Here is a 12,189-nt window from a genome sequence, read left to right as displayed (position 1 = left end):
TTCAGCCGAAATGTAAGTGTGTGTTTTTCAATCTTTTAAAACGTAAATTCTTTTGTTAATTATGCTGAAAATGACACAATATTATTTGTAAGCCTTCATTTTCAATTAACCATGGCGTTAGTGTCCAGCTTTTTTTATTTATAAAATCTGGGATCCCTATCATAACAAAATTATTTTTCTTTACACAGACCACATAATAGTAAGTAGAGTAACAACATATGACCAATAGTAATTCAATTTTCCTGTAAAAATGCACGAACTGTGAAAAAAAGCAAAGGTGAACAATTATTACAGAAAACAATTAAAAAAATTTAGTACAGAGCTGTTATTATCATACATCCCAGAAAAGAGCAGCCAGCCGGCAACTCCCTGCGTGGTTTCTGCCGCACACTAACCTTTCTTCCGTGCAATCGAGTTCCAGTAGCCATATGGCATTTAGTGTGATTAGAAGTCGTGTATTGAAACTCTCGATTCTTCTAGTGTACAACGTTAGTGTATAAAGTTTAGTGATTATTGTGTATTCAGGTAACGCCTAGCAACAAATTCTCACCGTGTAAACGTGTGTGTATAGGTACAATACATACATAAAAGGCAGAAGGTCGTGTGTGAAAACAAGACGAAAATTTCGAATAAAGTTTCCAAACAGACCTGTGTCTTCTGCCAAAACAATTAGACAATTTGCTAAAAGATTTAAAGAAACAGGCTCAGTGAAAAATCGAAAATCAAGCAGAAAACATAGTGTTCTTATGCGGAACGATTAATAGTTTATTTCCATCAAGATTCCACCAATGCTAAAATACAGCTGCCGTGTCAATGAAGGAATTTAGGTGTATTTTCAGTACGAGACTAATCAGTAATAATTTGTGGCCTCCACAAAGCCCAGATGTAACACTGTGACTTTTATTTATGGGGAACACTAAAAAGTAGGGTTTATAGGAAAAATCCTCATTCTACAGATGAACTAATAGACTATATACGAGAAGAAATCCAAGCTATCAATGATGTGGAATTTCAGAGTGTTGTTCATTCGTTTATCAGAAGATGTCAGTTGTGTGTGGCGGCAAATGGGGGCCATTTTCAGCAACGACTGTGAGCATGGTAAGTCCAAATAATTGAACATTTATTATTAGTACTGTTATATATTGGAGAAGCGCCGGAGAAATGGTTATGCACTCGGCAGAAACCATGCAGGGCGCAGATGGCTGGCTGTATCATCCCTTAGCAAATTTCTGTATACACACACACAAAATGTATATACATACTATAGTACACAGTAAAACGACGTAGATGTCTTAATGATTATTAAAATACGTTTCTTTAAAGGTTCAACAATAATGATTTTTTCATACATGTTATCACCTTGCTCACTCTACCTGTACACATTGTAAAGTCTCAAGGCTAGTTCCATATCTACAGTGGCTTTGAGGCGACGGTATTGCTTGTCTGGAATTATCTTGAGTTGCGCAACTTCCTGTGTGGCTCCTGCAACTGGAGGTAACCGAGTTCGAGCCACGGAATAGAAGTTACTAACCAACGCTCCAACATCCAACATAAACAGCTCTGGAATCTTCACTTGAGGCATGAAAAAGCCGAGAAGGGCAGATCGAATAGCCTAAAGAAATACCAGAATTTTCATGACAAAAGAAAAAAAATAAAGTATTATATCTTAAACAGCAAATTTCAGTCGAATGTAAAATCAGATCTGATAAGTAAGACTGGATAGTGCCGAAAGTATAAAAGTCAATTACGGAAAGATGTTCTTCACATGTAACTTCAGAAGGAATTCCTGAAAATTCCCATTTTCCTTCAGATACTTCCAAAGTCAGCTGATGTAAAACAGCATCCATCAGATAAGCTGGCCGGAGATGGGGAGAGTTAACGAGGTTATAGGTACATTCTGGATGATCTAGAAGCCACTTGGACTCATTAGCTGTATGATTAAGTACAATGTCACATATGCTCACGATCTGAAAAGAAATAGTTGAAAGAAACTTCAGTTGACATTCTTATGCTTCCCTCCTCAGTCTGAGGGTACCTGACATGATCTGCTGAATCAGACTTTGCTAGACTTAAACTGCCACTCTAGGAACTATCTATATCCTGTCAGATTAAATAAATAAAATAAAATAAAATAAAATAAAATAAACTATTGTGATAATCAGACACTATGCAGAGAGAGAGGCTGATTTTTTAATTATCCAATAGGTGGGTTGGCTTTATACTACCCTTGAAGAGTTCACCTTTTCCTGGTTTTATGTCAGGGTTTCCCATTTCTTATATTAAAGCACTCATACAAAAGAATCGACTTCTGACAGGTCTGTAACATCTATTAGTTCAGTTGTAACCATACAGAGAACACTTCTGCGCTTAACAATAATGAACAGAAAATTTCTACCCGTCTTTCTGCTTGTTATATCTTTTATTCAACGCTGGCCTTCCATTCAGGTGGCCTTGGTTCAATCCCCGACCTGGTCATGATGGAATTTATGGTGTGAAAAGCATGTATTACAAAGGGTTTTTCTTGGGGTACTCCCATTTCCCCCTATAATTCCACCATACTCTCCATCTTCCCCTCGTTTCATCTATGAGTTGCAATAGTTAAAATTAGGCCAGGGTGAAGCTAATATAGCAAGGGTTTGAGCTTTGGGTCCTGGGACAAATCAGGCTACTCATCCGAGGATGGGATCTGGCAGGATGGCTCATCTGTTAGCATCAGATTCACGAATGCCACCTAAGTTATCTGTCAGACTCAGACAATCACCGCAATATAGGGTGCACAATGGTCCAAACCAAGCAAGCTTAAGTGCAGAATCCATTCAGAAAGACAAATCAAGAAACCCAAAAGCCCTCCCATTTGCTGGATGGGGATAGTGTTTCTTAATTCTTAGTTCGTGTCTGCAACAACTTAGTTAATTGCACGATATACACTATGTGTACATCCTTAAAGATGTACAATATACGCTATATGTACATCCTTAAAGATGCACAATATACACTATGTGTACATCCTCAAAAACTTCAGAAGAAACTTTTAGGTTTCACACATTTACTTGGATTTAATATCTACAATATTTCGGACCTAATTACAGATAAGTGTCGCATATGCTGTTGGGTCTGTCTTGCCTTCTAATCCAAGTAACTGCACCAGGCATAATGGACCCAAACTCATACACATAATCAGTGTAAAACTCAAAACTCTTTTCTAAACATAACCCCTGTAACTTTCCTATTATTAAAGACATAAAAAAGTAAGCTTGGAGTACTACTATTACTTTGACACCATTCTAAAAAATCTACATCCACTGTCATTCTTGAGTGGAATATTGCTAACACTGCAATGTGCCCACATATCTCATAATTGATTAACAGCAAACACAACAACTGTATAACTTGATTGAAGGCACTAGGAAAAAGTATGTACGCATACAGATTTTTCGTTTCATAAATTACATGTTAGATATTACGAGAATTTGGTCAGAGGGAAGTTAAGGGAGTACTTCTCTTCAAAACTTACCTTCCAATCTCTTCTTAGCTTTGTTGTAAATTTCTCAACATCACTGATAGTAATTTCTTTGTTACTGTCACTGAATATGGGATTAAGCTTATGTTGATCACTTAGACTGTATGAGGAATTTGAATCACCAAGTTCCTGTAAAATAATCATGAAAACGTTACAATTATTGTTTACATTATTATAAAGAAAATCCCTCATTCAAAACTCCTTCAGACAAAACTTTTAGAGTTTAAAATATCTCTACGAATTACTTCGTAAAATGAATTCAAAACTTATTCATATGAAAATTCCAGTGCTTAAAGATATCTACATGAAGGACTATGTAAAATTAATATAATCCTAGCCATTATAGAAATAAGGAAAATAAATATAAGTTGTTTTATTTTTTGTACATGCTTTAGTTTTCTGTAAACAAAATAGCAAATATACTCTTAAAATGTGTTTGCTTCTCGTGAAAAATAATTTAAAAGCGAGGTACAATCGTGGCAGATAAGTTTTTCTTTTTATGAAATTACCTAGTCTTCATACACCATCACTCAGCTGTAACAATTGTTACAATAGCGCATTTGTACTTACAGGTGACTGTCTACTTTCATTTTAATGTTTTGCTTTTATGGTACTATTGGTTACCAGCACTTGATAAAGAAAAAACTTTCAATTTATTATAAACCACAGATGTTTCAATATTTCTAATAATTTTAAATACACATTTCGTAAATAAAAAGTAATAACAGAAATAAGTGAATACAACAAAATTATGAATATGGATTTTGTGTGAATTTGTGAAAAATGAATTATATGCAATTAAAAAAATATGTTCGTGTATCATGCAGAAAACAACAGTTTATACTGTGTATCCATATTAAAAGTATCCACAACAAAAACAAAGAAAAATAAATAAAATATCCATATCTCGGAAAGTACTTATTATACACAGTTCGGTTTGTGGCATCACAAAGGGAATCTCTCATAGATTTATCAATATCCACTGAAGTACATGTGTCAACTGGTGATATTGGCTGAACTTAGTAACAATGTCGACACCGTAGGAGAGATGCATGCACATTGTAGCTAATTCAGTTAAAGTCTGTTACAGTTGTTCATCATCATTTTAGAATGCATTATGGAAAGCATCTGGTTCTGGGACAACAAATGGAGCATTAGAGAAAGCTTATTTTTTTATTTTGAATACTTTTCATCTGGAAAAGTCGACAGTAAACGATTATATATATTAATATGAATGACAGTTTAAATAATCTACGAAGGAGTGTCACCAGTAACATGATGAAGACGGAGAATCACCATGAAATGCATAAAAGTATAATGTAAAAACGTGCATTTTCATGACACCAATTATTTTGTTTTTATGACATTTTTCACTTCCTATATCATAACCATAACAAAACATCTGTAGCTGAAATACCTGTATTGGAGTGAAGTGGATCATATTGTAGCCACTCTCTTTGGTCACTTTCAATTTCTTTTCCCATGTTTTGTATGGACCAAGACTCTTGGCTAGAACAGTCTGACATTGTATACAGTCCAAGGGCAAAACTTCGTCTGAACCATAGGTGAGGACAGGGTCAACTGTGAAGAAGCCAGAACCTTGTGGTCCAGGACCCTCACTGCAACAGGATATTCTTTATCACTTCAAATAGTAATAAAAAGTTTCTCAACTGAGCAAATCATTCTGAATATATCACTAATTCACCTATCAGATAATTTTAGTTAAAGTTTATTTTTCGGGAATGAAACAGAACATATGACTCCAGAAAGGTAAAAAAAGTTTACACTGGTAGTCAACTCACTCCCCCATGAGCAAAAGGTCTATCCAGTACAACACTATTCAACATAATATTAATGACTTGATCAAATTTTTAGTTAGTTTATTTCACGGCACTTTATCAACTGAGATGATTACCTAGCATCTGAATGAATGAAGGTGATAATGCCAGGCCTAGTACCGAAAGTTACCCAGCATTTGCTCTTAATGGTTGAGGGAAAATCCTGGAAAAAAACCTCAACCAGGTAACTTGTCCCAACCAGGATTTGAACCCTGGCATTATTGTTTCACAGTCAGACATGCTAACTGTTACCCCACAGCTTGTCTAAAACTCTTCATGGTGTAAAAGGAATATAATGTGCGAAGTTTGCAGATGATGTAGTTTTTTGGGCAACAGCAAAGAACAATTTACACCACCACTAAATTGATCTACAAGAAACTATGTATACCATTTGACAAGAAAAATGATCGCTCTCCTATAGCGTGAATTTGTTTGTCATTCGGGTTAATGCGACATTCACAAGGGGAAATATTAAGCATCGAAGTCCAAGGATGAAATCAACTGCGACGCATCTGTATGTCACGTGCTGTGCTGATCATACTAATTCTACTATTCCTTTAGTTGTGAGATTATATTCATATGTATTAATTCTCTTTTTTTTAAGTTAATACTGTATACTAGATATATTTTCCTGTTTGTGATTATGTATTCAGTCTCTTTTTTTTTATTATATATATTTTTTTTATTATTGTTATTTTAAAGTTAATACTGATTGTGTATATGTATTCAATCTCTCTTTTTTACTTAATTATGTTTATTATTATTTTAAGTTAATATTTGTATACCGGTATGTATTTTTTTGTATGTGATTTGATCCTGGTTGAGTGGAAGAGAAGGCCTGATGGCCTTAACTCTGCCAGGGAAAATAAAACTATTACTACTACTATTACTATGTCACGAAACGACATATTCTGTATAAAGTCTTTATATCTTAGTGATAGAGCTCTTTCTTCTCGTTACAAAGACTGGACTTCCAATCTCTCTATGTAAAATGCACGAGTATATAACAACACACAATGATTCCTGAGCTATTCTGAAGTGGGACTTAGTCTCTGAACACCGACCAATTTCCGTGTCAAAGGGTGTACATAGCCATGACAAAACTTAATGAATGAGCTACAGAAAACAACATGACAATTAATGCGAATTATCAGTACTTTTACCTTCGACATCAAAATGAAAACATTCAATGATAGCATAAATGATTAACCTATGAATAAAAGAGACTGCACAAAATCCTAGGAATGTATCTAGGTAACAGATAAAACTGGACTCAACATGTCAATAGAATGGAAGAAAAGACAACCAAAAAAAGACTATAAACAGAGTGATTCAAAAGTCGCCATACATAGATATTGTTTTTTTTTTTTTTTTTCAGGTAAATTACATTAACGAAAAACGAATGCACAAAGATCATCCTCCAGGCAGGGTCTGGCAGTTGCAGGAAGATCGCAGAGGATTACAACAGGGAGCATCCAGACAGGATGATTACACATGACACCGTAGCCAAGCTGACTGCAAAATTCAAGAGATCACGAAGTGTGGCAGATCAGCCAAGGAGTGGTAGACCATGCATGGCCATGTCGACAATGGTGCTGGTAGTGATGCCTGAGAATCATCAGAAGAACACCTGCCAATTATCAACAAACACCAACCACTTTTGCCCCCTAGAAATTACTTATAAGATGAAAACTTCTTGCACGAACTTGAACTCATATTACTTCTATCTGTAATATGTCGCTCTGTCAATAGAGCAATTAGGTTCCTTTTCAAAAATATGCTTTCTCCAAAAGTTCTTTTTTATTTTAAGGCCTTTTCAAGTATACAAATTTGGGTTCCTATATTTGTTACATCACCAAACTAAACACTTTTACTATCAGCAGAGAGAGAGAGAGAGAGAGAGAGAGAGAGAGAGAGAGAGAGAAAGAGAAGATTAATAGTATCTCACTGCAACAAACCTGCCATCGTAAATGAAATAGTAATGGAAGGAGCCAGCTCTCCTGATTGAGACTTCTGCAAAATTAGATGTGTCATCTCCTGCCTGAGTGTCTTCATCAGATTCCCACTGTAGAGGTCGGTATTGATTTCTAATGTACTCCTCTTCCACTCCTTCTGGATGGTTGCAGTAAACTGTGACTTTTCTGCCGAATAAAGATGGTCCAAGACGGAACTGAAGTCGCCAGCCTAGAAAAGGCATTCATTTATGTTATAACTAGCTTAAAGCACCTGGAATTGCTCAGGTTTTCTTTTTTGTTAGTCGACTATATTTGAGATTTAATTATATAAAAGTCAAAGTTAAGTTACCCACACGATTAATGTCCTTCAACTACACTTACTCATTGATCCTCAACAATAGTATTTCTAAAGTTTTTGATAAAAGCGTAAATAAAAATGCTATAAAGAATATTCTTGAATTTTTAAACACTCAGCACCAAAATCAAACAATACAAATATTCAAATATTATGTTTTATTTAACGATGCTCACAACTGCCGACGTTATATCAGCATCGCCGGTGTGCCGGAATTTTGTCCCTCAGGACTTCTTTTACATGCCAGTAAATCTACTGACATAAGTCTGTCGCATTTAAGCACACTTAAATGCCATCGACCTGGGCCAGGATCGAACCCGCAACCTCGGACACAGAAGGCCAGCATTATACCAACCGTGCCACCCAGGCAGACTCCAACAATACATTCTTCGGCATCTATATGCCCTCTTAGAGTTAACTGGATGATCCATAATGATCTGAGGCTATGCTGACATCTATGTCACGTAATTTCATGTTCATGTGTGCTCTCACTTGACCTTCAAAGACAGCTGAAGATACAAAGAGAATTCTCTTGTTCCCAGTGCAACATTTTCCTCTTTATCAGTTGTATGAAAAATATATAATTTCATTTATATTGGAGGACTTTAGACTTTCCACTCTTTGACCACCATATGCCAGGTTAAGGGTTGAAATTAGGAAAAAAAGAGACAAATAAATCTCATAATCGTATTGTGTTTTTCAAAAAATCCCAGAATATCAAACTGTACTTTGATTAGAGGATTTCGGATATTCCTCCTACTCTTAGGAGAATCACCATATGGAATATTATGTTGAGCTAATGTTTTCCTTTTTTCGTACCAAAGAACCAAATGAAAAATCCTCTTTATTGGTCGTATGCCAGAACCAAATAAGTTTTATAAGCGGTGATGGATGAAGCCAAGGGAGAGAGTGTTTTTTTTCCATATTTTAATACAGTCTACATTTTTCCCCTTTTGTGAAGGGTGTGTGTATAAAATTCAGTAAAGATCAGTGAAAGCGTGTAGATATAGAATAAAAAAGTGCATTTATATTGGATGATTTCAAATTTTTTATCTTTTGACCCATATATGCCCACTTAGTAGGTTGATATTGGGGAAGAAAGAGACATATAAATCTCATAATCGTATTTTGCCCCAAAAACTCCAGGATATCAAGTTGTACTTCGATCGAAGGGCTTCGGATATTTCTCGTACCCTTAGGAGTCATCCTGCAGGGTGTCATGGTGAGCCAAAATCTCCCTCCCCAAGAACGAAGACGCAAAAAAAAAAAATCTCTTTATCGGTCATAACCCAAAACCAAATATTACTGCTTTCGTATATGATAGAGGGATGAAAGCAGGAAGAGGATGTTTCATATTTTAACGTAGCCTATATTTTTTTCCCTGGTGGTGAAGGCTAACTGTGCAAAATTTGGTAAATATCCGTCAAACTGTGTAGATATAGAACATATAATTTCAGGATTTTTTACTACTATATGCACGCATAGGAGTTGAAATCGGGGGGGGGGGGGAGACAAATTAATATCATAATCGTATTATGTGCTCCAAAAACCCCAGGATATTAAATTGCACTTGATTACAGGATTGCGAATTTTCCTCCTATCGTTAAGAGTCACCCCATGGGGTATCATGTTGAAAAAAAGAAAGATCTCTTTATCAGTTGTATCCCAAAGCCAAATATTATAGAAAGAGGATGAAACAAGGGGAGGGGATGGTTTTTGCATATTTTAATGTAGCCCATGTTTTTTCCTAGTTGTGAAGGCTAAAGCCATGTCCCAAAGCTACATTCACTGTTGAAGTGAACTAGATAGTTGAACTGAATAGTCGGATGTGACGTAATAAGTCATGATACAAAGCTGCATAGTACATAGGAATCAAGTCCTTAGTACCTAGTAAACGAAAATGCTTGCTTGATTGAAGACTTGTTCACTAAATGCCTCATCTTCAGCAATTGGAGCTATGAAATCTGAAGACGCTTTCATGTATAATGAAAGTATAATGTAGAATAACATGTTAACTTTCAACATTAACATTGTTAGTGTCCATTTTTTAAATGTTGTAATATTTTAGGCCTTTATCTTTTTTTCACATAATGCATAATGAAAATGCATTAGGACACTGCCTTCTTAAGTCAGTGCTGCACTGTGATGTTGCAGTTTTTAGAAAAAATAGTCTATGAAGAAGGTCACAGTTCAAGCATACATGTTCGAAGCTCCCTAGTGTATAGTTTGCTAGTCACTAAAGTGCGTAGTACGGATTTGAGCTTTAGGACATGGCCTTAATTTAGTGAGAAAAATGTAGTAAATATCAGTCAAAGGGTTTAGATTTGTATACAAAACATGCATAAGTTACATACTTTGACTTTCATATATTAGAAGATGATACAATATATATGCAATTTATAGATGAACAATGATAAACCAAATTTAACATACAGTAACTCTTTTTCTAGATAATAATTCAACAAAATCATCAATACATTTGTAGGCATCTCAATTTTATTATATATTATTAAATTTAAATGTAGATATAGAGGAAATAGATATGCCATTACTCAAACAGTTATGAATGTTGATGCTTCATGCCAGAGATTTACATTTAATTCCCCGTGAGTTCAAGTAAAATTTGTGGTGAAAATAGACAGCACTGTGGCATAATACCCTTGTTTCCTCTATCGTCATTACATATTTTCTCCATAGTTCACAGTCATTCTTATCACTGCTGCAGAAGGTAATGGAAAACTATTGCGTTGTAATGTATTTCCAAGATACTAAATCTATGGAATTCCTTCTGTGAACATTCTAAAAGCTTGTAACCATAGGCATTCCTTCAGCTGGCGCAGACATCAGGGTCATGATAAAACACAATGATTATTAAAAAAAATAATTCGGAAGTTGATGATAATAGTGATACTTATTTCATCTTTCCTTTCAACTGCAGAGGCTATTTAGCACAACAAATGTTGACACAGTGATAATGAAGCAATGCTGGAATCAGAATGGCAAGAGAAACCGATGTACCATACCCAAAGAAAACTTGTCCATAACCACAGTATTTCCCAGAATCGAATAATAGTCTTTTTTTGATAGTAGTCAGCTAATTAAGCTATGCTGGAACTCTTGAGTGTTCGTTCCAACTTAATCAGTAACACATATGCACATGTAGGCCAATGTAATAAAATAGCGTACAACCTGAGATTTCTACTCAACCTTTCTGCAAACGATATAATGTGGAATCCTGGTGTTCTCCGTCATTGAGAGTTAAAACACGAATCTGGTTGGGTATCATTCCCGGTGAATTCCCAACAAAACCCAGCACAGGGCCTATCGATGTCAAACTCTGCTTCCTGGAAACCATCTTGCTGAATAGCTGAAAGCAATACGAATGTTATAACATTTTTCCATTTATGCAATGGTATACGTATGCATCATTATCATTCATGTTCAATTACACGATATATAATGAACATAAACTAACTTAAGATTAAGTATTTCATTCTTCATTTACACACCTTTAACATCTATATATCACTAATGACATTATTAAACTTGTCAAATTAACAATAAATTAAATATCTTCATCCTGTTAAATATCGAAACTATGGTGTACTTTACCTACGTGGTACATCCTTTTCGACACAACACTACCACACGTAAATACATCCCCACTTCTACAAATCCCTCACCAAGACATCAAACAAGAGATCGGAAGAATGCGCAAGACCTCACTAGAAGTTTGAAGATGGCGTAAATTATTAATTTAACAAGTTTAATAATGTCATTAGTGTTAACTTCATTAATCGTCGAGGCCATGGTCTACAAGTCACTAGATCGTTGAAGGAAAAGATAATTAAGAGTCATTCCATACAACATTTTGAGGTCTGACAGGACATCATCCCAGAGGTTTGTATATTCTAGTGTATGGTTATCCTAGTAATAAGTGGTAAAATGACAAAATTTTAAAGTCACATCGTTTAAGGTTGACCATAACAATTACACAAATGTTAGAGTGTCGCACGTGTAACTTTTTCTTTTATATTATTATAAACAGTAGGTCTACATGCTTGGTCATAAGAAAACAAATGAGGTAATAATGTGAAGATAAATAAATGCATCTTGAATTAGGACTGGGTTAATGAGAATTAATAATTAGAACACTGGCAAAGAATTGCCAAAATATTAATAACTCTGACAGTAGTAGGCCTATCTCAATACACATGGATTTTATTCCATTTCTGAAAAGTTGAAGTGAACATTTTTTTAATGGGTTATTTTACGACGCTTTATGAACTATTGTGGTTATCTAGTGTCTGAATGATAAGAAGGTGATAGTGCCGGAGAAATGAGTCCAGGGTCCAGAACCGAAAATTACCCAGTATTTGCTCTTATTGGGTTGGGGGAAAACCCAGGAAAAAACCTCAACCAGGTAACTTGTTCCAATCAGAATTCAAACCTGGGCCTGCACGTTTAATGGTCAGGCATACTAACCATTACTCCACAGCAATGGACTGGAACGAACATAAA

General features: G+C 35.3%; 1 protein-coding gene across 8 annotated transcripts in view; it reads right to left on the bottom strand.

Annotated features, from left to right (window-relative positions):
• LOC138714891 (glycogen debranching enzyme) overlaps nt 1-12,189 on the bottom strand; it is a 94,256-nt gene that overhangs the window by 68,009 nt on the left and 14,058 nt on the right. For all 8 annotated transcript variants that reach the window (XM_069847142.1, XM_069847136.1, XM_069847135.1 and 5 more), the window contains 6 exons: nt 10,876-11,035; nt 7,317-7,542; nt 4,938-5,139; nt 3,515-3,649; nt 1,749-1,967; nt 1,374-1,612 (listed from right to left, as the gene is read on the bottom strand). In XM_069847142.1, the coding sequence (XP_069703243.1) occupies nt 1,374-1,612; nt 1,749-1,967; nt 3,515-3,649; nt 4,938-5,139; nt 7,317-7,542; nt 10,876-11,023 (1,169 nt within the window). In that variant the 5' untranslated portion in view covers nt 11,024-11,035. The remainder of the gene's footprint in view (nt 1-1,373; nt 1,613-1,748; nt 1,968-3,514; nt 3,650-4,937; nt 5,140-7,316; nt 7,543-10,875; nt 11,036-12,189) is intronic.

This window comes from Periplaneta americana, chromosome 15, assembly GCF_040183065.1.
Source record: "Periplaneta americana isolate PAMFEO1 chromosome 15, P.americana_PAMFEO1_priV1, whole genome shotgun sequence".
NCBI classification, from domain to species: domain Eukaryota; kingdom Metazoa; phylum Arthropoda; class Insecta; order Blattodea; family Blattidae; genus Periplaneta; species Periplaneta americana.
This window is presented reverse-complemented; position numbering and strand designations above follow the sequence as displayed.